This window comes from Chenopodium quinoa, unplaced genomic scaffold (assembly GCF_001683475.1).
Source record: "Chenopodium quinoa cultivar QQ74 unplaced genomic scaffold, ASM168347v1, whole genome shotgun sequence".
NCBI classification, from domain to species: Eukaryota; Viridiplantae; Streptophyta; class Magnoliopsida; order Caryophyllales; family Amaranthaceae; genus Chenopodium; species Chenopodium quinoa.
The window spans coordinates 3958934-3985812 of NW_018745170.1; the positions used below are offsets into that span (position 1 = coordinate 3958934).

The 26879-nt window shown below is 35.0% G+C and overlaps 1 protein-coding gene across 1 annotated transcript; it reads right to left on the minus strand.

Annotated features, from left to right (window-relative positions):
* Positions 1-2744: 2744 nt before the first annotated feature.
* On the minus strand, positions 2745-26508 carry LOC110710462 (E3 SUMO-protein ligase SIZ1-like). Its single transcript, XM_021888763.1, has 18 exons — positions 25928-26508; positions 25661-25796; positions 23299-23379; positions 23098-23140; positions 22727-22796; positions 21761-21926; positions 18996-19123; positions 17931-17999; positions 16795-16882; positions 16635-16710; positions 16401-16474; positions 12157-12264; positions 9317-9478; positions 8555-8659; positions 8392-8472; positions 7256-8315; positions 5244-5712; positions 2745-3271 (listed from the first exon to the last, which is right to left on the minus strand). The coding sequence occupies exons 2-17, from the start codon at positions 25694-25696 to the stop codon at positions 5546-5548; spliced, it is 2514 nt and encodes an 837-aa protein (XP_021744455.1). The 5' UTR covers positions 25697-25796; positions 25928-26508; the 3' UTR covers positions 2745-3271; positions 5244-5545.
* Positions 26509-26879: the final 371 nt, after the last annotated feature.

Here is a 26879-nt window from a genome sequence, read left to right on the forward strand (position 1 = left end):
TGTAGCACCAGAAGAAGGAAATGAACAAGTAGGGGAGGAAGAGTCAAAGGAAGAGGAGGCTAGTTCTGAAGAAGGGGAGGAAGAGGACTCTGAAGATGATGGTTGGTCTGATGACTCTGACCGTGATGCTGGTGTTGGTGTTCAAGTCCCGCCACATCGAAGATGACCAGGAGCCAGATGATCACATTTTTCCCCTTTACTTGTCTGGTTCAGGTACTAATGGTGACTCTGGTTCAAGTTCAAGTGATGATTCCGACGCTTATGGTCGCTCTCCCCACAACTACTACAACATGGTATAGCCCTCCTTCTCTTTGCTCCGATGTTTTTTGAAAATGAAAACAATATTTTGTGGATTTGACGTGTTGTTTTAGATTAACTCAGTTTGGTTGCCTTGGTTTTTTTTTTTTTTTTTTTTTTGGGAATTTGAACAATGGCAGGTTAGGTTTTGATGTTAATGTTTTGATGTATATGATGATGTTAAAGTTTTGACGTATATGATGATGAAACAATTGCTTTTGGATTTATGGTTTATGGTATATTTTGTTATGAATGCTTGTTTGTGGAATGGTTAATTAAAAATCTATATGCTGATGACTGATGATTGAACATGTATTTACTGGATTAATTTCGTAATTTTCATTGTTATGATGCCGAGTTTGGGATTATTGTTAAGACGCTTAGTTACGACCCTGTTTTCTCAAATTGCTTGTTAAAGTAACACTACGGGAGTAGCAGGTGCAAAAGGATGTGATAAAACACATATTGAACACAGTTCATACGTTGAAATTACATCATTATGATAGAGATCTTTAACATTATAGTTCTAGTTTTAAAATTATTTTAATCCACCAAATGGGCCTAAAAACTTGGTTATAGTTCTGCATAATAAATAATTAATAGTTTATTCTACTTTTCCTACATTTGCATCAAATTATACTGTAAACGAATAGTTTGAACATGGTATTTCATCCAATGTCCCTAAAATATGTCTTTATGGTTTGAGCATCTCAATATCTCATATAGTATGAGTAGACTACTGCATTCAATCCAATGGGCTAAGGACCTTTGGTACTTGAATATTTTAATATGACTAATAAGATGTGACTGGCCCAATTTGGCCCAATTTTTTATTGGTAAACATAGTATATTATTGAAACAAGATATAATTGAAACAAGTTACACTAGATACAATTTGAATTAATAAATTGGGTCAAAACATAATGGTTTAAATTCATAATTTACTGCCCATTACTTACAACTAAATCTGACCCAAATATTATACGGAGTGACATATTGGGCTTCACCATAAGTGAAGTCTGACCCACATAATTACAAATTGCCATATTGGACTTCCCCTAATTCAGCTATATTTTATAACAAGCAGACCACCCAGATATGTAATTGAAGAATGCTATACGCAATAACATTTATTCTAATCTGGGATTTATGATCATAACAAATCAATTATTTTTATTCATTTATATTTTGCGCCTATTTTTTTTATTTATGACGGTATAATTAATGTATGTAATGAAATGCAAAAACAACTGTTAATGACTAATGGATAAGCAATATAATATTGAGGTACTGTGTAATTTTTTAATTACTTAAGTTTATATCATTATTATACATGAATTTAAAAATTGATTTCTTAAAAGGGGAGTAGGTGCATTGATGAGATATGGGGTATCTGAAGAGATAACGGCCAAGCTGCTTAGTCAACATTAATGCTATTACCCAAATGTCCCAGGTTTAATGATGGAAAAGACTGTTCTACCCTATTGATTGACGAAACAAGTTGATCAAATTGACCAACTTGTATTTTGCGCTAATGCTAAGGCCATTTGGTATGCCTCTCCTCTTAGACTTTCTGATGATAGAGCTCTCTTCTTATCTTTGCGTGATTTATGCCCAGTGCTTTTAAAAGACAATAAAAACAGGGATGGGTGGGATATATTGTGGAGCATTTTATGGGGAGTGGTCAAAAGGAATGCCTGGATTTTTGAGAAGAAATGTACAAAGATTGAGGATGTGATTAACAAAGCTTGAGTTTAGTGGGTAATACGAGAAAGCAAGAGATGTTTCTTCCTCAAATTTGTGCAACTTTGTTGGGGTGATTGATAATTGTACTGCTCCTACTGAGGGTATTTATAAATTAAATACTGAAGTTACCTGCTTTGACATTGGCTCTACTAGTCTGGGTGGCGTGATTCGTGATTCAGTTGGTGATATAATGGCTGCTACTTGCCGAAACTTACAAGGAGGTTTTTGACACAGATGTTGGGGAAGCTATGGCAGCAAGACATGGGTTGTCTATTGCTCTTGAGGTTAGTTTGCGTAGGGTTATTGTTGAATCAGATTGTTTAAAGTTAATTAACTACCAGAAGAACAGCATACATGATTCACCCCATTTTAAGTTTATAAGGGAATAAATTAAATTATGATGAAATGTTACTGTACAAAGTAGGCAAGATTGATTAAGATTGAACAAATGAAACAATGTAATGGGAAGAGGAGAGAGAAAGGAAATGGGTGAGAAACAGGATCCCGCGAAAGAGCTAGCACATATTAGTCTTGTTGAGCATAGAGATTTCGATTCAATCAAAATTGGAGGAATAGAATTCAAATTTCAGAAGTATGCTCTATTTTGGCACCAACAGGAATACTGGATAAATGTATATACACATTATCAAAACATTATAGAACCAGGTCCTGTAAGATATATTTACACATTCTTTGCCATATTTTTGCGAAGAAATCTCGGTCAGTCATCCTCTATCATGGACAGCTTCCCAACATAAGAAGCTTCCAAATAAATCAGACAAACCCATGGCCTCTGCAGCACCACCACTAAATCAGCTGTCACCCTTAACTACCTGTTTCGGCTAATCTACACCTTGGGGGGGGGGGGGGGGGGGGGGGAGGAATGAAAAAACCTAATTCTAGTCAGATTCACTAATAAAACCTCATTCTGTAGCAGAATTAATCTATCTATTCTCAATCAGAAATATGAATAGCAAATATCATCAGGCTTGACCAGTAGACCTTGGAACATACTTCACTGGACCGTTGGACTGTAGCTCCTGCGGGAAAAATTTCCTTGTTTTAGATCAGTCACCGAGTAATTTATCTTCTTTACAATTTAATTGTCAGCTGAACATGGTTCAGATATGCCAAACTAAAATATTAACAGTCATCTTGCAAAGTTTCTTCCATCTTTGCGTGGATTTGCAATTGGCAAGCTTGCTCCCTCAGGGCACAGACCCAAAATCTACATGTCAGAAAAATAATTAGCCACCCCAAATTAATAATGCACAGGCAGCATGATACAGTTACACTAAGAAGTGCAAAGGATGGGGGAGGGGAACACTATGATGTGCAAGAGAAGTGATGGGGGATTGGGAATGTTTCGACGCTACTAGTCAAGTTATATCTAATATAGAAGCACATACGTTAATCTAAAATTTATATCAAGTAAATTTTTAATAATAAAATTTTACCAGTGCATGGAACAAGCCACCAGTCTATTAAATTTTCCAAAAGAGGAACAAAATTGTGTACATTACCTACCTACCAGATATTCAAACTCCAAAGATAGAGATAGAGATAGTTACATTATTTACTAGGAAAGAAAACAGCAGGAATTTCCTTGTAGAATGGAATATAATGACATTGAGGCAATTAGAATAAGATCAAAAGGCCCTCTAGACCCAGCCCCAGATCCAAGGGAAATTAGTAAAGACTTCAAAGATAGACAATTTACCTAACTCTAATCTCTCGAATAATGCAAATTCAATACCAAGCCTTCTATCACTTAATTAAACTAAAATACAAAGAAAAACTACTTAAAACAAACACCAAAATGAAGAAATATTAACTGATTACAAAATTATAAAACCTAAATAATTACAGCACGCCTTACAAATAAACAGTATACCAAAAACAAACCAAAAAAACCTAATTACTACCTCCGTTTCATATTAATTTAACCTTTTGTCAAAAATGGATGCTACACATTATTTGCAACAAATGTTTTTTTTTTTTTTTTTCCCTTCTTAGGTTGTCATTTTTCTCTCTCTCTCCTCATCACATGCATCCATATTTTCCTCTCTCCATTTTACACTAAGAAACAAACTTTGCCTACGAGTCCGTGTAGTCCTCCAAAGTTGCAAATAATATAAAACAGAGGTAGTATTAATTACAACGGATAAGCAGCATAATAAAATAAAACCAGCCGAAGGTGAAGGATCAGATCTGGGGACCTCAAAGATTGAAGCAGAGATGATTTGAACAAAGGCAGCAACACTACAGCAAGAAGCATGACTAAGAAGCAGACATGACAAAGTGCTGTCAATTTGGTCATCAGCAAGGCAGACGGTGGATCTGAAACTTAGGAGGCAGAGGAAGAGGGGAAAACATCCAGACCTCACTGAAACAAAACAGATGATGAACTCACTGCTCCAAGTCTCCAACTCAATAAGAGAAGAAACAACTGAGAATAGGCTACATTGGTGATCGATGAACAATGAAGGCTTGAAAAGACATCAATCGTAGTATAGGGTTAGAGTCTTAGAGATGGACATCACTGGTCGAAAAGGAACAAAGAAAGGAAGAGTTAGGTGATGCTATAGAGTTTTGATTAGCTAGAAGGAGGTGTGGGCATATCGATTAAGCCTGCAAGAAAGGAAAAGGGCAATGTGATATCGACTGAGGGGAGTGATGACTAGACACATGATTCTGGGATCCTTTCTTGAGAGAAGTCAGAGCTTCTCCCTCTAGAAAAGAACCAAAGTTGAGAGCTTTTGATTAAGTTGCTTCATATAATTCAACATGGCAAAACGAACTAAAAAAAAAAAAAAAAAAAAAACCAAACTCATACCAAGTATGGTTCACGAATTTCCTTTCCCTCAGTTATAGTAGGTATCTCAAAAAAATCCAAACATAGATCATCACTATTATAGACATTTAAAAGCAATAATAGAGTATATGTTACTACTATTATTTCTCAAGGGAGAAATGTAGTACCTCAATCTGGATCCAGTTGCCACATATTTATTTCAGATTACACTACATATTGACAATAATTTTGACATAACTGTAATCAACTTAATGATCCAATGAAACAAAAAAAGATGTATGGAATTAATTCACAGTGGCATTTAGAAGAAGTTTTCTTCATTAAACATACCATTGAGCTTTAAGGCAAGTATCTACCACAAATTCATAATGGCCATAGTACATACCTGATATGCAGGAGAACACGCCCAACTTGATCCACGTGATCTTCCAGCAATGTTAGACAATAATAGCCCACATCTTCATTCAACTGATGGGCCACCATATGACAACAATTCTTCACAGATAATCAAAATTGTGAAAGGTGAAAAATCAGCCGTTTCCTAAAAAGCATGATAAAATTGGCTCTGAAAGGTAAACCCTCCAAGGTAAAAAAGGACAACCACTATAGAAATGGAAAGCCAATTTAACAATTAGCCTCCCACAATGGTCCCATAGAACGTCTATAACACGTCCAAGTGTGCTACTACTATTTACATTGATTGGATGTGAGGTTCTTAGATGTTTGTATACAAGGCCGTCTTCTTTGAGATCTTTGCTGGCGAGGAAATGTGAAAGGACCATCAGACCTCTTTCTACTAGCAGCAACATCAGATCCACATCCAGATTCACCATGAGTCCTTTGAAGTAAAGAATCTGGAAAGGTTTGTTTTAAGACTTTATAATCTACAACAATGAAACTTAAAAACAAATGACAGAAACATAAGAAAGAATATACTTCGTACATGTTTACATTAAATAAAAAAAACATAAAAAAATGGTAATGTTATCCTGGACATTTGAAGTAACATGGAAACATGTGACGATTTACATCTCAAATAGAACACATACTAAGTAGATGTAATCTAGATTGCAACCCTTCAGATCTTAATCTATGCAGTTTTATCTTTTACAGAATTACAGTAAATATTCAAGCCACATCAAAAATATCACAGATTGCTAGAGACCATCTAAGGGGAGCCATGCGATTAAGGCTATCTCTGCTGATATACACTCCATTAATTTTACCTTCCAATACACTCACCTCATGTACTCCCCCCCCCCCCCCCAAAAAAAAAAAAAAAAAAAAAGAAAAAAAAAAGAGAAAAATCCAAAGGGAATCCTGCTTGGGAATTGCTACTGTACTTCGAAAAACATGCATATATGACGTCATGGAGAAGATAGATATTCATCTTTCAAAAACAACTACGCAAGAGAGACTGCAATCCTGTTAACTATCACGCCTGATGCACGTCTCAAGAGGAAAAAAAAACCTCCAATCTACTTGCTTGAATGGGTTAAAGCCCTTAAAGGCAGTAAAAGTGTAGATGTTGCAGATGACAGGTACCTCCTTGGTATTACATGAAAAAACAACCTAACTTGCTGATGGGACAAGTCAAAACAGCAATCCGCAAATTGAGCATTACCACAATACGTAATCAGATAAAAGCTAAATTAAGCGTGCCAAGTGAATGAAGGTAGATTAAAAACAAAACCACCTTTTTTCAGTTGCTTGCATACTTTTAAAATGAAAATTGATTGTGGGGCAATATTGTCAGAATAGGAAACAAATGGGAATAAGCCATCTTCATTATCAGATATCTAATTCACAACGTTATAATGAATTGTTAAAGATACTATTTCAAAAGTCTAGCTGTTCCATATGAGTTTGTTGCATGTCTTGAATGTTGTCAAAGGATCCTTTCCATTTGGAGGAGATCCCCAACTATATTGATCTAGTCCAATTGCTCTCTTTTTTATGGAGACACAATAAACAGACAAAATACATACAACAAATTGACTAGCACGTGTCAATGTATAATTTTGACAATATGTATATAGAATGATAATAATTATTAAAATAATATTAATAATTCAGAATATACATTGAGACTAACCCAGCAATATATTTCACAATAACATTTGATTTTTATAAATTAGTAAAAAACTTAAGTCAAAGTTAATATATGAATAGTGTTATGTCATACTGCTGCTAGTATTTAAGAACGAAAGTAGTAACATCTGAAGGAGGTAAGATAATTCAGAGACAATTTAAGCATGCAGCATCTGAAAAGAATTGCCTTATTCAAATTTAAATTAAAAGATATAAAAATAAAAACTTTAGAGTAAGACATCCCTACCCCCTCATAGCATTTAGCTTCAAAAGAAAACGAAGCAACATTTAAACTGGAATGTATACCTTCTTTAGACCTAAACTGGTTTTGCAAATCCAGCCCATTTTCGCTGGCAGATTCCTGATGGGCCTCCACATTGCTGCTGGAACTCTCATTTCCATTAGCCCCTGTTTTCAAAGAAATCCAATCCTCACCAGGACTGCTAGTTAAAACTGGCAGCTCATTTCCGGAAACAACTGGATCTGGAAGGATAACTTCTAAAGGGATGTCCCCATTAGCAGAGGCAAATTGATGGTCAAATGTGTTGTGGGGATCATATGAGGTGATCACATGAGGAACAGGATCCATAGTTGAACCAGAGTTTAGCACACAATTAACAGGTCCTGAGTAGGCAGCAGGATTGTGCTCATTAAGCAAAGCTCCTGAAGTACCAAAGAAATCAAATCCAGAACCTCCTGGCAAACTATTGGGTGTAGCGGACTGAGAAATCAGAAAATCGCCAGGATTCGCATTGAAAATACCATGGCCCTCATCAGAACCAACAGGATATGAGCTGAGATCTTTTTCAGGCACAGGAATCGAGTATTCTTCATTTTTAGCATGACAAACCACAGGAGAAGTTTCAGGATAAACCAGACTAACATCATCATCTTCTGAATCACTGAGAATAATAACATCAGCACATGCAGTAGGAAGATTACAATTTTGGCCATTAGATTCATATATTTGGCCAAAGTTCGGCAGGCTTGAGCTAACTTCAGGTTCATTCATATCAGAAACACCAAATTGCTCAACACCATTTTGATTGATACTCGGGTCTCCATCATCTTTCAGATCTCCTGTGGTAGTGCTGCTCATTCTAATAATATTCTGGTCAATATTTTCAACTTCTTCACTCCCTTGTCCAACAGCATGCCAGTTGGCAACATTATTTGGCATGCCTGGATTTGAAGTATTGCACTCTGACACATATTCCCTCGCAGTTTGTGACAGGTTGGACACCTGGACCAAACCATCCGGGCCGTGCCACTGAGCAAGATCCCCAACTTCACGGGCATTCTTTACCCGCCAAGATCCATCAGGCTTCATGTCAATCTCAGTTAACTCTTCTCCACAGCTTCGCATCTAGAGTTCACAGAAAATAGGGTCAAGAATATATATGATGACAATAGAAACAGGATAACTCATGACCAGGGATTACCTTCTTTAGAATAAGATTGAAGAAAGGGTCAACAATAATATCTTCAAGGCAGTAGTTCTTCAAACATATAGGGCATTGCCACTGCAACGAATAGAAACAGTTTATACATGCATCATTTTATCGGTAACAAGCAGTCAATTTGTAAATAAAGTAAAAAACTTGCCTTCCTAGAGCGTTCATTTAGTCCCACAAAAGTTTCAAGATCAAAGCAACCCATGTGTGCACAAGCTCTGAATCTTCCAGCAGTCCTCATTCTAGAGCCGCTCATCTGTGTTTCATGTCCAAATCAACCCCCAACCATAAGAAATAAAACATAAAATAAAGAAAAAGATACAAACAATGCTTAAAAAGTCACTGTTTTTATAAAGCCAAAATGCCACAACCAGTTGAAAAAGAAAAAAAAAAACATAGTGAGACACTATTTAGCTTCAAACATACCATCAACATTATACTGTCACCGCTCAGGAAACGATTTCAGTTTTTCCTCTTTCGGTTTTTTTTTAAATTATTATTTCATTCATATTGGGGGGAGGGGTTAATGTCTGTACTGTTCAGGTGATTTTTAAAACACGCAGTGTAAGTTGGAATATATCATCAGGTTATCCAACGACAACCACAAATGTCCATGCAATTGATCTTTTTTCAAATGACTGAAGTGGGATTGTAGCCTAAAAAAATATTTCCCAATATAATCACAGAAGACAACAGCAAATAACCTGTTACAGAGTTTTTCGAATGACTCTTTTGGCTTTGCTTTTCAATAGTAGAAATTCTGAGGGAATGATGTATTATCCCTCCATAATTCAAAATCTATTACGATGATCATGCATCCATCGAAATATTACTCAACAGCAAGGAAAAAAAGCTGAATGAAATATTGGGGTAAATAATGCCGGGAATATTCTTTTAAAAAAGATTGACTTACAGGACAGCGGAGATTAACAGGGATTGAATCAGCAATGACCTCCAAATCACTATCACTATCATCATTGCCAGTCGTAATACCGCCGCCAATGCAGCGCTGAACTCGAGCAAGTGCATCCACAAATGATTCACCATCAGATTCCTTAGGAATTATGCTTAGCACCTAGATATACATATATACAATGAGTCAATGGTACAACAGAAAAATTAAGTGCATAGTCCAGGCATGCCTGCACTTCGTAGCAGCTAAAATCTACAAGTTGATTCAAAGACCTCATGCAAACAATTAAAAAAATTTGAAACATAAAAAGATAAGCAACCAGTACAAATTAATGCACAAGCACAAATGGATAATGTTCATACACCAATAAACTAAAGCTAAATACTTACTCCATCCCATAATGTTAGCCAGGAGATCAAGGTTCAATAATTCCATAAAGTTGTAAGGTAATTCCTCCTATTTTTAGTTGTACCATTTTGGCATTTGACACTATCACATAATTCACTCTGACCACCATTGGTATTAATATGTTAAGAGAAACAAAGTCTTTTTTTATCTTGCTACATTCATCTCAACGTATAGTTTCAATTTATCAACTTTTTATGCTTTTTACTACTTGACACCTAACAATATTAAGGGTCAAAAATGTGCACTGGAAAAAGTGCACTCGAAACGGAACAAATAAAAAAAAAATAAAAATAGATTATCTTTCTTCAAACATTAAGGCTATGTACATAGCTGGTCTCATCTGAATATTTTCTAATTTGATAGTGATTGCCCCATAAATACAATACAACTTATTTCATAACTAAAACAATTGAATTAGTATGCTATGATTTTATAGTACTAACAAGTCGTTTAGAGGCATGAGTATCAGTAAGTATTATACATAGCTTCAAATGAAAATCCAAATTTTAGAAAGAACAGGAGGGAAAAAATAACTATGGGATATCATCATGTTATTTGTTGTCAACTGCAAAACTAATTCAGTATAAATATAGACATTACATCAGTGAACCAGAACAATAAAATCAAGAAAAATGAAACAATTGTCAACAATTCTTCAAGCTAACAAGGTCAGCATCAATACTCAGTCGCAAACTACCCATTATAATAGATGTATTCATCAAATGCTTTTTTTTTACCCATCATATTAAAATGTAAGATAAATAAAAATAAAAATAAAATAAAAAAATCTTATCAATTCTTCCTGACAAATTGTTAATTCATCATTTAAATAAAGCACACAAAGTAGAATAGAATATAGAACATTAGTTTAACAATGTGATAAAGCATTAAAGAAAATTAAGGCCCAAATTAAAGCAATCAGGTTCAACTTTATGGTTTTCCATGATGAGAAAAAAATGAGGACTAATATTGGCATGGGGAGAAGGAAGGACCAAGAAGCTATAACAGTTAACAAGCGTTAGGAGCAGTATTTGAAGGCGCTGATGCGCAAGCCGATATTGGGTAAGCGCTTAACTTGGTCTGGGTGAGGCGATTTTTGGTTAGGCACACAAGGCGCACCAAAAGCGCCCGAGGCACACCTGAAGCAAATTTCTGCCAAATTTTTTTAACTGTTTATGTAGTGCGCCTCACTTCAAAGCGGCGCCCTGAGGCGCACCTAGGCGCTGCACAAGTGCATAACCCTTCTCGCTTCAGCGCGCCTTGAGCTTTTTTATACATGAGTTGGGAGGAGAAGGGGCTAGGCAACGGTGATGTTGTAGGGTGCAGGAAGGCCAGGAACGGCATTGTATAGGAGGAGCAAAGATGAGAGAGAAAGAGAGGAATTAACATTTTTAAAAATAAAGGTAACTGGTACTGTTGGATTGTTTTAAGAAGGAATCCTTATTATTACTCCATAGTAATTAGAATTTTTCAGAGATAAGCAGTAGTGGGATTAATACGAGAAGACCGCATATAGTGGGGTTTTCAGAGTTATTTCTTCGCCCCCCAAAAAATCCTCCTATTCTGTCTCTGTCTTATATACTTAATAAGAAAGGCATTGGAACAATGGTGCGGCAGAGCACGCTACTGCTGAATAATCAAAATACTAACTTTCCACATATAGCTCCAAGCCTCCAACCAAGGGGCGAGAAGGAGAGGTACAAGTCTACAACTCTTTACTTGAACTCCAGGACACACATATCAGGTACCATATATAGTTGTACAGATCCAACTATCCAAGTAAGCAACCCTTGGAATAAAAATTTTAAGACGAGCACAACCCAAAGAAAGAGAAATTTACAAACCCAACCCCAGCTCCATCCCTTCATTCCCTACACCTGCACACTGTCAAAATTCCCTCTATTAAAACAACTCGAACAAGCATCTCCCATCCATTTCCCTTCATTCTTCACTCCCTACACCTACACACAGCCAAATTTCCCCTATTAAAATACCTTGAACAACCACCACCCATCCATTTCGACTGTGATATTAGTATCTTCATCAAATCTAACATTAAAGGCATGAAAAAAAAATCTAGACATTACTTCAGCAAACAAAATAGCAACTTCTCAATAATTAACTCTTACCTTTTACATGTCAAGTAATATGGAGTAATTGGTAAAGGCAAGGCTTGGAAAGATATAACATTTCTCAAAGGGTATCTTAAATAAAAAAAATAAAAAATAAAAACTCAATGAGACTAATATTACAGCATGCAAGTCCTATACATGAGAGGCCTTCACCACCCAGCCAAGCTACCAATGGTAATTATAACAAGACACCATAGTATGTGCCTCACAGAAAGGGGGAGACAGAGAAGAGAGAGAGAGAGAGAGAAGGGCGACAAAGAAAGAAGGTTCAAACTGACATATCAAACGAGGGGAAGATACCTGCTCAAGCGTACGCCTTCTCACAAGTTTGACACCAAAACAAAAAGTACGGGCATCGGTGCCAGATAAAGATATCTTGTTAACTCCTTCTACAATGTACAATGTAATCTGCAAAAATTTATTATTCAGTGTGTTTCACACAAGTAAATGCATGAAATATAAAGTGAATATGACAAGTAAAAACATTCAATGATGACAAATGCTGTACAAGTATATTGTCCCTAAGGTGTTCCACCTTCGGTTGCATTAGCTAAGGCCTGGGGTTTGGTAGCTGATATTTTCGTGGTAGGTAAGTAAGGAAATAAAAATTACAAAGGGTCAAGATGCCCTAAAATCCTCGAGCAAAAAGAACAGAATTATAAATAGCAGAAATAAGTGGATAGAAATGAAAAGGCGGGGCCCACTAATGGAGTTATTTGACGGATTCCGTTTATAGGTGGTGCTAGTCTAAGTTTTTGTATCTATAAGGTAATTATGTTTAGAAAAAAAAGTTATATTAAGTACTTGTATTCATATGAACCTAATAAAAGGTAGTTTTTCACAAAATATATATATATATATATATATATTTGTTCATGAAGATGGTACATAGGTCTAGTTTGCATTCAGATCCAATTCCTTCTCAAATAGGAATATGACTCGAGAGACCCTTCAACGAGGGTGCGGTAAGGCAAGCGGTATTTGGCATGGCTAGAGTAAGGCAAAATGGTTCTTCCAAAACTGATAATTGTGACTAATAGCCTTATAACAGAGCTTTCTGAAACTGGGGTCGCTGATAAGAGAATGAATTCCAATCCCATCATTCCTGTTCCAAACAATGATCATTTACTAAGGTTTGGGACCCATCAATACGCTTGCTCGCTTAAGCCTTTAAAATGTCACAAAAGTATTGGTCAATAAGTTAGAGCAGGTAATTCCCAGCAAGATATTACAGTTCCATAGTGCTTCTACTTAGGCAAAGCAGATCAATGACATTGCTAATAAATCCCATAAAAAGAGAACAAGGGTGTAGTGTTCAGATAAGAACTAGATTAGTGCCCCTGCGATGCACGGTAGTAATAATCTTTTTTTTTTTTTTACACAAGTAATAATCTTTTTCCCATAATTAATTGTGATATAATATAAAAATGAGGCAACTCATATGGAATAAACAAATGCAATGCATATAGAAAAAAATAAGGAAAAAATTACTAAAATTACAATTGAGAAAAAAAACAATTATTGTTGATTAGTTGTGTTGTAATTATTTAAAAGTAGTATACATTATATTACATTAATGATAATGTATACTATTCCCAATAAAACTATACAATCTAGTGACTGTATGACTAAAGACTTATTTATAAATGCCCTATATTAATAAACATGAAAATATTAATCAAACAACAGAATAAAATCTACAATAAAACTATTAGCACAGCAAACATGTAAATATATAAATTACATATAACATATCACCTTTATATCCAATAAAATAATTTCAATAGAAATAAATACTACTCGGACCATTAAAGGCAATAATAATCCACAATTAGGCAACACTAACCTATATTATTAATAGTACATTTTCTGTTTATGAATTGATCCTCTACATGATATCATCACTCTTTGTTATTATATAAAATTGTGTATGTTTGAAGCTATCTAATAATTATTGTTTGTTTATTGCCTTAAAAGTTAATTTGTAGATGATAGCTATTATCGAAAAGAAGGATACACAAGAAAATGTCACTTGTCACTGTGTCCAACATATCTTTTACTATGCAACTTATTTATAATGTCGAATGTAATATATTCATTATATCAATCATATATTTCAGCAAAAGAGAATAATTTTTTTTTTGTATTCACTAAGATATTAATTTATTTAATTACGTAATAACAAAGAATTGATTGATATTTTCCTAGAATTAGACATATGATATAGCTGTCGAACACAACATTTATTTCATAGTCATATCTAATAATCCATTAGTCTAAGAAACAAAATATTAGAGATATTTGAAAAAAAAAAATTAAATAATTAAAGTGATCTTTTAAAGTAATTTCTTTAATATCAATTAATATTTTTTGTCAAAAACCTACTTATTAAAACCCGGATTTTGTGAGAAACTACCTAATGAAAAAATTGTTGTAATAAACTACCTTATAAAGGTAAAATATTGTAATAAACTACCTTATAAAGGAAAAATGTTGTAAAAAACTACCTAAGAAAAGGTAAAATGTTGTAAAATATTACCTATACCAGATTTCCACCGATAACCTCAAAACACTCTCGAAACCATCGCTTTCATTCCCAAAACTAACACAACTTGCTTGAAATCGCCGCCGCCATAACTAAACCACCTTTCAACCCCAAAACCACCACCTCCAACCCCAAAAATCACCATCTGGAACCACTAATTTACCCTCACCAACTCGGAATATCCTCCAACCACCCCGAAAATAACCTTACCACCTTAAAAACCAACCCTCACGGTGGTTTGGGGGTGTTTTAAGGTGGATCAACGTCGTAAAATTAAATCACCAGGGGAAATTCAATCAAAGGTAGTATCTTGCAACATTTTACCTTTTATTAGGTAGTTTCTTACAACATTTTTTAATTAGGCAGTTTCTCACAAAATTTAGGTTTTATTAGGTAGTTTCTCACAAAAAGTCCTATCAATCATATGAATCAATTGTGTTATTACTTTTTGGGCAAAATTCAATAATACTCTGTCTAAAAGATGTGCAGGCGGTAATGATTGTATCTTGTATCTGAACCAGTGGCTCACTTTTTCTATAATTTAAAAAGAGTTGGAATAATATTTTAGGTAAATGTGTATGGAAGAATTAAGAACACGAAATAAAAAGAAATACATTTTATGTAAATATGTAAAGATAATACATAAGATTTGGAATAATATTATTATAGTTGTATTATACAAATATTCTAAAAATAAAAGATTTTTTGCCAAAAAGGGAGGGGAGTTTTGGAGGGAAAAAACAGTACCTGGAAGTAACACGTGTCATTCCCGGTGTCTGTTTTAGTATTATGTTATTGATTTGAGAAGGCTCGCTATGGAGTAAGTTGGGTTTTTAGATGTGCTTATTGAGAGGAGTATATTCAGTGGGGACATAAGATGGGGGTTATTTTCTTATAAGTTGTTTTTCAATATCGCCACAAGGAGCCCCTAAAGAGTGGTTAACTTTATCGCGAGGATTAAAGAAGGGAGAACTTTGATCTTCTTATCAATTTTGTTCTGACATGCTTAGTAGATTTTTTGAGAGGGGTGTGCAAGTAGGGGCAATTGAGTGGTTTGGGTAGTTGGAGAAAGTTAAGTTCTCTTTTGCATTAAGGAGATATAATACATGCCGCAGTCACAAGCGTTATGACACCGGACCATGCGACTTGCTCTTTTACCAATCTATCAGCAAGGGCGTAGCGCGGAAAATGCTTATGAGCATGTAACAACACAAGCAGACGTCTGATTTACAAGGCCAATCTTGACTATTGGCAACAAGAGTACGGGTGTGCAGGATTGGCAGATAACGGCTGAGTGGGCCAAAGACGGCACAAATAGGACCAATCATTGATAATATGAGATGTTATAAAACATGCGATGACACTAAAGCTCTACCAGCAACACAAGCATTAAAGCAAAGGCAACAACTTTGGGTAGGAAGCTTGGATTCATTTATCATTGATTCACTACTCCCTAGAGAGCTTTACATTGAAATTACATAATCTAAGGTTACATAATAATTGCTTAAAAAAACTAGAAAACTTAATGTATGTCCTAGAAAACATAAAACAACGAAAGGGGTTAAACGTTCATGTAGTCATTGATTTAAAAAGTACAAGCTTATACTGATATACTAACCAATTATAGATTTTTGAAATGGTTTCAAGAGGATATGGCTTTCCTAATGTCATTCATCAATGAAAATAAACCTATTGGGGGATTTCTTGCATGAGGGTTTCAAATCCAATGTCCCACTCTTGCACCTCAACCCCCTTCTTTTTTGGAGTTGCTAGTGAAATGTAGACCACACTCAAAATTCAGAGTATACTTCAAACACATTAGAAAGGAAGAAGGGGGTTTATCTCTTAGGTGGCATTGTGGCAATGATATCTAGTATCCCACTCCACTTATCTTTTCAAAGTTCCTTTTTTGAAGATAAAAATATTATATACCTAAATCGAATAAAAAAAAAGGTGCATTGTCCCACAATATATAGGGAAAGGTACCAAAAAAACTCACTTTTGCACCATCATCACGTCCATTAGCTCCTAACTGCTGTGAAGCAGCTCTACTCACAGTCCTGACCGGGATACCTGATGATAATATAACCAACCAATAACAAAACAAGTGGCAGGATTTAATGAAGCTGTAGAAGTAAGCATTGGTCAATATGGGATGAACATCATATTGATAGATAAGGTGAATCAGTTACAAATGGCATCATAACAAATACACTTGCACATGTTAACATACCATTAACCTGCAGATCTGCATATAGTGGCCACTGCATCCGAAATGGAACACCATCACTAAAGAGCATGCACCAAGCCTGCGAAACAAATTAGTACACATTAAGAGTTATTGAATGATAAAATTTCATGTACTCATAACAACCAGAGTGTAGGAGAATAACCTGAACATCATATTCAGCCTTCTGCAACAATTCCCTATCCGCCTTTGTTAATTTGAAGTTCTTTTCCACGATTACATGTGGGTTTGTACTGAATAACATAGAGAAGTAAAAAATGCAGAAACAAACTGTTAACACAAAAAGGAAAACCTCACCTGAAAAACAGAACCATTTAAAGAGTATACAACAAAAAATGCTTCTGCAATTAAACCAACTAAATAGTTCCATATAGAATCACGTTTGACCATTACTTTTGTCTCTGGCACTCTATATGCTCAGGTAGCTGTGTGAGGCTGAGGGGTGGATTTTATGATTCTTAAAACAAAAAGTTCTCTGCAGTGTAGTATCATAACCTTCAAAAACTCTTTCCAACAAAACATATAATCCAGCTCTTCTCACAGGTCACAGTTTTCTTGAAAAAAACGAGTGAAAGATAAAATCTCAAGGCACGATACTCAAGTTTCTGCTAATTTCAATTCTAATTTAGATCTCATAACAAACTATCAAAACATATCCCCCCCCCCCTCCCCGGACGGGCAGATTCTAAAACCAATACCCCTCGGTACTTCACCTCATCTATCTAAAACTATATGCATTCCTCTTCCTAATCCTCTTGCTAGTCGATAAGTATAACATAATCCTTACATCAACAATTCATAATAAGCCATGATAATGAATATCTCAACCAAAGAACCAATGGGGTGCTCATACGTGGTCAAAGAACTCTCACAGATGGGAGAAATAAATAATATCACTCATAAAAAGTATACAGGACATGCATGCTTCGAATATAAGCTAATAGCTAAAATAACAGCCAAAAAGCAATCCAGCCCGAACCCACCACAATAGATCAAGATACAAACACACAAGTATGTGTGTATACATGCTGAAATACATACATATACATACACACACATATACAAATACATACACAGAAACCTACGTGCATAAATACGTGTACATGTCTGACTTGTGTCTAGTCTGTCTACACACATAGAAATAATAATAATTTACTATAATGAGCCCATCATCCTCTTGATATACTCATGCTATGTTCTCTCATACAAGAACATAGTTAAAATACCTAGATAATACAACAATATTGGTTGGATCATAGAATACCAAGAGACATTGCATACCCATCAACAGGAAGTGTGGAAGATGATAGCTTGACAGGATACAGAGGATGTGCCATAGTTGCCCAAAAGCTGCAAACATGTCATAGTTGACCATAAGAAAGAGCACCCAAAAAAAAGATTTAATACAAAAAAATGGGGGCAAAGAATAGGAGGGGGGAAGAAAAGTACCCACATTTATGTCTTATTTTACATTAAACCATCCACTTAATTTTAAGGTGAGACAATAAACTCTTTACAAGCACAAAACACAACTATGTAGTTGCCAGGTTCTATCATCAGGGTTAACCGGACCAAAATTCCTTGTTCTACCCAACGGCTTCCAACATCCAGATTACAGTCACGGATGATGATAAATTAAAGTAATTGCAAGCTAATGCCCTTTCTTTGTTTAACAGAGTCTCATAATACATCAAATTGCATCAATATCATGCCATTGGATATCAGGCATTTCAGCTCCCTTTGGGATTCATGTTCAGCTTATGTTTGTTCAAGAGTTTGCATCAGAATATATTATGTCACACTAAATTTTCCTTTAGTTAGAGGAATACAGCTGTCATGTGTAGCAAATAGTGAATTAATAATTTATCAAATTAACTCATATACTACGTGATTAGCCACTCATTTAGATGACATCTTATCAGGATCAGCAGCCTCATAGCCCAATTATTAACTTAGACAAAACTGAATACCATTATTTTAAATATTAATGAGCACATTTTTATGGCTAAATCTAATAACTAAAGATACAACTTAAAATAACAATTAAGCCCATTTACGCATCCACTGAAACAATAAAGGGAGCTTAACTTAGTACACATTTTAAAAGAAAATATCCAAACATTAACTTTATATCCAATAAATGACTGATATTGTGTCTAGCAACAGCTATCCCAAATCAACTCCCAGTCAAATCTCGTTTTGCTAGTTTCTATACTACTAAAGATTCTGACTAATGTCTTTCAAACAGTGTTTGCAATGCTACAGATATAAGCCAAAAGGCCCAAAACAGAACAGCACAATACAAAACAGAAAATTGAGCATAGAGGGAAGAAAATTTGTACATACGGATCAGCACGTTTCACTCGACAGATTTCACATAAAAACTGTATAGGCATGGAAATCTTCTCTGTTGGCTTCTCAGGAATGATCACACAGCTGCTATGTTGCCATACATTGCAATCTGGATCCACACACTGCATTGGCAACTATGTTAGTAAAAGATAGTTCACAGAAGATTTGTTTGTATAAAAGATATAGGTAAAGGCAAAATACAAGCGCAAAAGGGTTTTAAGTAAAAAGAACTAGAATTTGGCTCCTGCTGAGAATTAAATAGTGCAGATATGTAGCATATTTAGGAAAAAGACTGTCAATCCAGTGTTGAGGTGCAAAAATGCAATAGGTTTGGAAACAGCAAAGAAGATTGGAAGGGCAGCAGCCAAAAGAAAGTTACTAAAGAGGATCTCCTAAAGTACAAAGATCAGTCTTTCTAGCAGAAGCAGTTTTTGTGCAGAAACAAAAGCTGTTCACCTCATTGTACTTATTTCTTCTTGAACGATGGAAAAGAATTTTCAATTTTTTTTTTTTTTATGCAATAACATCTATGATAACAAACAATCCTCAACAACAGTAAGATTTTAAAGAATTGATACAGAAATCTTCTACCAATACCCCCAATGGACAAACTTGCATTCAGCTACAAAAACCAGGCATAATTTTGACCATGAACAATATAAATTAATGATAAGGCACGTTTACAGGGATTTTTATATCCAAAGAAGTTCTAGGGTGTGTTTGGTGAGACACTGATGACTCTACAGGATATGAATTAATGCACTTCTCTGATCCTAGAATTTTTGTTGAACTAGCACAAACAATTTGAACAATAATGCCAATTGGGCAATTGGATTTCAAAATTTTCAGCCTTTAGAGCACAAAAGACAATAGGGATTAAAGATACATACTCTGACAAATGGGAAATTATTCATGCCAGTCTGACCATCACCAATACTCTAAAAAAAAAAACCCAACCAACTACCAGCAATACAAACAAGAACACTAAGAGAAAAGACCGAAAGGGCCTAATCTCCTCCAAACCCAAAAAATACTTTACATGGGGGCTGCAGTTGAGGGAGGTCATCTCATTGTACTTGTCCAAGGGTTTCTCACTTTCAGTGTTTAACATAGTCTTTGTCAGAAATGTGTTTTGAGTCTGTCCCTAGGCCAATGATGTGCCAAGAAAGAACTATAAAGGCATGGATATCTTAAGTGGGGAACCTCATTCTTCTGATAATGCATGTGAAGGGAAGAAGCCAGTAAATCTTTGCAGGCAAATCTTCTTACTCCAATTGTTGTATACTCGTATAATTGAAGTCAAGTCTTGATTTCATGGATTAAAAAAAATATATATACATTATAAGCCTAAGGGAACCAAAAAAATTTCATTTTTGACCTTCATTTTGTTAAAATAAAGACCGACCACCTATGTTGCACAGACTCAAGTTTGGGTGTCGTATCCAAGTGGGGATCAGAGAATCCGATCCACCAATTCAAAAAATAGCCGATACGGGGATACGGTCAAAAGAGTGTCTTGACTAATTTTTTAGACACAGCTGGTATACAAAGTGTCGGGAAATTTTTAAGATACTTAATTAAAAAAAAAAAAAATAGTATAATAATTATCAATTAATATGAAAGGGTATTTAACAAAAATTGGTACTCCGTAATAACCAACATTGGTACTATTGTCAAAACCTATCCAAAGAAAATACTCAAAAGTAAAAGTAAAAAATAAAAAATCAAAAAGGGAATTAGCAAAGCCAAACAGCTGTCCCACACACTTTTACCTTCCCCAAACAACAGCTGTCCCACCCTTACCCTATTATAAACAGCTGTCCCACCCAGATTTACCCCATTTATTTAAGCTTCTACTTTCTCTCTCTATCGGGAAGCTACTGCAAGGTTGCAACAATGGAGTCCGCTGGGAAAGTCTGATCTACTCTTGAATTTCATACCTAGTCGTGACCGCAAAGTAACATAGTTCACCGATCCAATTGATCCCGACACTCGCTCCTAGACACTTTCCCGGTACGCGAGTCGACACCTCAACCCAAGGCGTGTCGAGCATCGTGTCGAGTCGACACGCGATACTCTGGGTTGAGGAGAGTATCGGGGTAACGCAGCCGACCACAGTGAAGTCCCAGCAATGATATTAGTTGAGTAATATTGCTACAAATAACTAGATTCAATTGCTATATGTAACACATTTGGCTTTGGTGAACCCAATCAAATGTGGACAACCAAGTACTCAACGAGTTTTAATCCACCCAACTAAACATTAAAGGAGCATATACTGGGGACACAATTAAGAGGAACGAAATGGCACTGAAACATTTTGCCGATTGATGATAGTGTCATGTTCTTCCTTTTTTATCTTCTTTCCAGGTCCCACATCAAAGTATTCAGAAATTAGAATAATAGCTGCAATATGTGAAGGCTAACTGGCCAATCAACATTATAAATTTATAGTAGTATTTTAGGGATTACATTCAGAATGGGAATTACAGGGTAACCAACATTCATAATTTAAGGGTTCGTTTGGTATTGCAGTGGTTTTCTGTTTTTTGGTTTATTATTTTTCAAAATCATATGATATATGTCATATAATTTTAAAAATTGACAACAGAAAAGTAGAAACACGTTTTTTTTGTTTTCTTATTTGGTTTTTTGTTTTAAAAAAAAAAAACAAAACAAAAAACAAAAACAAAAAATTGAAAACAAAAAACGATGTCAAACAAACCCTAAACAAATCACAAATAAGCAAAAAAAATTACCTGAACCAATGCACCACCACCAGGAACATCACTGCCACAAGGACAACGAATTTTCCTTTCTAACTCATTTAGATCTTCAGCTTCCTCTTTAGGTTGCGTTCTGCTGCTACCTGAACAATTTTGTTTTTTTGCACTTGAGCCATTACTTCCCGATTCATGCATCTTTCTGGACTCCAAAGACAGCACAATTTTAATTAAAAAAATCCACAAGGGGTTAAAATCACAGTAAGACAGTGCATTCCTTGGAACAACAGGAAATCCACATATCAATCAAGGATAGGGACAAGTAAAAGTGTTTCTTAAACAATCTCTAAGCACTCGGGACTTTCACATAGTTCATGATCACCTTCCTTCTAACATGAGTATCTTATGAAACCCTAGCAGAGATTATGACCTATGTACCTCATGAAATGTGGCACATGGTGCACCTCAACTCATGTGACAGAGACCCTATTTTTATCCTTGCTTGATCAAGAGAGAGAAAAACAAAACAAAAAAAAAAAAAAAAAGATCAATTACTTGATCATCTTCTCTTGAACAAGATCAGAGGCAGACAGGCATCAATGTTGCCTCAGCTATAAGGCAACAGAATGCTCAGGAGTGAATTAAAACATGCATGCATGTGAACATGCAGTTATTTTTTCTTGAAAGTCCAAAGAGATACCTCATCCTCAACAATGTATTAGGACATTAGGTTGCAACTTACAAAATGTGATCTAATAAGTAACAACAAAAACAACAAAAAACTGAAAAGGTGCACAGTGTTTATAATCAGGCTTAACATCCAATTCATGAAAAAAAGGACAATTCACTGTTTCCAAGGTCAGACATAACAGTAGGATAGATAGTAACGCAATATATAAATAGCTGTTATACAATAGAGGATCTATGGAGAGCCTTTTCCCTCATTGCAAGGAGCTCGTTAAATTCTATAAACAGTTAAACACAACAAGGGGAGTAGTTCACCTGTAAGCATCTTCAATTATTTCCACCAATCCTTCCTTCCCATTGACATTATTCTTGAAGAGACCTGGAGCTGTAAACAAACAGCTGGTGTAAAAAAATACATCCAATGAAACAGACATGACCACATGCAGAGATACAAACTTGTAAGAAAAAAGAAGGTAACTGCACTAGATAAAAAAAATCTGGAAATAGATACAAGAAAAGATTCAAAGAATCAAGAAAGATGCATCTCATGGACTAAATTCCATTCAAATTAATCAACAGTTGACAAGAAAAAAGCGAAATACTCAAAAATGAATGACATGAAATTAACGGAAAAGTAAACAACGCAGAAGTAAGGCAACATGAGTAATATAAAGGTTGAAACTCACTGCCTTCATCATAAAGCAAGGCCAAAATTCTGTCCACAAGATCCTGCGTACAAGAATAATAGACAGGAAATGTTTTCTTAAAATCAGGAATTAAAAGAGAGACAGAAAAGGTAGTTGAAATAACATTGCATTCTATTATGTCCAAAAGCCATTCAACATTTGGTATATCTAAAGTCAAATATTAAATCAAGCAAGTATTACCTGCTTCCTCCCTTGCTTTGGAAGGCCTACTTGAGTAAGTACATCCTTTAGCTCTATTAACCGGAACTGTAACAACTTGTCCTACAAATGCAAAACAGTATTAATATAATGCACGGCTACTTCTTTATTAAAAATAAAATTAAGAAAACCCTATTTAATCTCTTAAGATATCTCACACATATGTGCATCACAGGACGCTTAGAGAAGATGAATTATATAATGGTCGATAAAACAGAATTCAAGATAATAGGAACATCATATCTTGACTACAAAAGGGAAAGGAATACTAAATTCCTCAATAGTTAATATCATACCTCAAAAATATGGCAATCGCAAAAAAATATAATAAACACAAGCCTATGCCTATCACTTGTTGTATTTAAGAAAAATCTGCAGTACCATTGATGACTTCTGTAGTTTTCTTTTCTTAACAAACTATCGAAAAACCTTCCTGCAGGACTCATTGTTTTCCTCTATTTTCTTCATCTGTTGTTCGTAAGGAATAGTAAGAGAAATCTTTCTAATGTGGATCTTTTATCAACTGAGAGTCTACTTTAGTTTCAAACATGACTCTCGTTGCACACTATCACCTTAGAGTTAAGATATCATAGGACTTTCTGCTTATGTATACTAACTTCTTTTTGAATGATGAACAAACATGAAGTATGTTGGAACTAGGAACAGATCTTCCTTCATTGACGTAGTTCATATGGGAAGACTTGAAAATCTCATGCCGTTTCCTACAGCATGACTTCTTTATTGTTTTCAAGATCCAATTAAGCCGTCCCAAGTTGACATCATATCATACCATCCTGCCGTCTAACATGAAAAATCACCCCTTAGCTAATATCATGCCACAACAGCACTTACAAATCTAGCCTCACACACGTTTACAATAACAATATAAAATACAGGATTTCGTCTGTTCTAATCTCAGGACTACTCATGCTACACCGTGATTCCCTCTATCTGTACAAATTTATCATTGTTCACCTAATAAGTATTTCCAACATTCTTTTTTAATTGCACGTTTGGGTTTTCACACTTGGAAATGCACGTTTTACAACATTAATATTTTGAAAATATATATCGAGACGAGTCGAGCAAGACCCCACATGATTATGTTTTTCCTTTAAATCACAAAAGACGATCAAACAAATGTGTGTGAACGGTGTAAAATACCCCATCATTGCAATTAAAAAAGAACAGAAGAAGTAAATAAATTATGAAAAATCAAGACTCACAAGAATCAGAACATCAAGCACAACTTGAGTCACTAAAAGACTCTATCTTCCACAAGTTAAATCTAAGGCAATGCTTATAAATGGAGAAACATTCAAGACCAACTTAAACATGGAAATCTATCATATGATTCCTGAGGGACATATATTTGGAAGTGATAAAGGTATATGGATGAGATAAACTTGAGTATGGAGCCTCATACCCCTAAGCTTCTCATCCCTCCCAAAATCCCCTGAATCTTTTACCCATCCCTCCCTCATAGATTGATATTTATACCTCCCCCTCCCTCTCTCTTCCCTCTGCCTACCTTCTTTCTCACCCAACCATCTTTATCTTTAGTTTGATATTAGTAGTAAAATGAGAATTTTTAAAACATTTGGAGAAGGGGAGTTAAATTTTATGATTAAGACAACCAAAAAGCTATATACTTCTCATTGTTGTACCATTTCTTATCAACTATTTGGACCAAATTCCCCCTAAGCATCCTAAATTTCCTGACAAAAAAAATTCAAGAAGTGGAAAAAGGAAAACCTAATCAATATACTATGACACTGCCAAGTAAGGTCCACAAGTTCTAAATTTGTATGAAAATCAAGGTAAGTGCAACACTATATCTTTTGTAATCAAACTACCGACAATTATAAGAAAACTCTCATTTTATTCACGCTCCTAGAAGGCCACTTTACCCGGCCCACAATCCTGAAGACTACAGTCTATTACTTCTGCAAATGAACTCCTAAAGAAAAGGCCAAAGCAACACTGAACTTAAAACCATTTCCAACTTGCTTAATAAGTAAAACACTCCCCACCCCCACCCCCAAAAGTTATCTCATAGCTGAAATATAGACAAACACACCCCATTACAGATTTATGAACTCTAGCAAGCTAACACAATACAATGCAAAAATGATAAGCCTTTTCCATTATTATTCTACCCTATACACAAACTCGGATCACCATCGTTTTGAACAACAAAAATTCACCGTGCAATAAGGAAGAAACGGGTGAAACCAATACATTAAACTCAAAAGCACAACTCGTGAAACGGAAGAATTTCTACACACCTTGCAAAAAATTAAAAATTAAAAAAAAAAAAAAAAAAAATCAAATTTTATAATACCTTGCAAGCAGTGATCAATTCCTCATCCATCTCCATACCCCAACTCGGAAACGATCACCTTTATCAAAATTGATCGATAGAAAAACCCTTCCAACACACTGGGTTGAAAAATTATTCACAGGACCCGAAATTGTAGCTGGGTAAAAAATTCAATTAAACAATCAGAGAAAAATCAAAATTAAACAATCGTAATCAATGAAAGTTTAATAAATTCTAAAAATTGGAGCAAATAATCCAATAAATATAGTTAGAATTAGAGGGAATTACTCGAATTGAAGAACCAAGAAAACCCCAGAAATTGAATGTTACGGAAACCCACAAAACTCAATTTGATTTTTACAGAATTAAAAAACAAAACCCTTTTTTTTGGGTTTTCTGCTGCTCAATCTTTGCGGGTTTTTTTCTTCTTTTTTTTTGTGAATTACTGTATATAATAGGTAGTGAGTACTAGGTTTTTGAAGGAGTGAGTAAAACAGGTAAGAGTTTTCTGGGTTGTCAGCTGATTAACTGAGTAGATGAAAGGGTAGTTTTTCCAAGGGTTTTTTTTTCCAAAAATAAAGTAGTTTCGAAAGGGTTTTGTTTGCCTTAAGAAAAACTAACCAAATGGACTTCGAATTTGAAGAGCACCACTTTGTGCATAATGGTTGACTTGTTGGGTCTATTGGGACTTGGGAGGGAAGAGTTGATCATGGGTGGGTTAGTCACAATTGAAAAATGATCGTGGATGGGTTAGTCACCATTGAAAAATTTTACACATTTTGGTTAGGTGGTGTGAAAATAAGTTAAAACATGCAATTTTTGGTTTGAGACTAGCTAAATTGGTTTATCAATGTATTTTGAAAATACTACATTGATTGAATAAAGATGATACAAGCTGAGATGGAAGGTGTAAAAAACAAAGTTGAAATACTAAATTGTTGCAAATGATACAAATTTGTAATTATTGATCTTTTATGTTACTCATGTTTGTGAGAAATTAAGAATAGACCTTTTAAAAAAATGGTGACAAAAAAGGACTTTATATGCGCTTTTTTCTGTAAAATGGGACCTTACATCGTATTTTGGGAGTTGACTATAAACTTTCGGCATGGACCCCCACGTGTCTGCCACACAATATTTAAAAAATAAAATATTTTGTCAGAAATGACCTTTTATGTCCTCATTTTTGTGACAAAGGGCCTTTTAGAGAAAAATTAGCAAAGTGGGACCTTTTGATGTG

Coding starts and splice junctions, on each gene's coding strand:
- LOC110710462 (XM_021888763.1), bottom strand. CDS start 25,696: ATGGAGATGGATGAGGAATTGATCACTGCTTGCAAG. Junction 19,124..21,760: donor GTGGTGGTGCATTGGTTCAG/GTAATTTTTTTT, acceptor TTGCCAATGCAG/TGTGTGGATCCAGATTGCAA. Junction 8,316..8,391: donor TCAATCTTATTCTAAAGAAG/GTAATCCCTGGT, acceptor TGTGAACTCTAG/ATGCGAAGCTGTGGAGAAGA.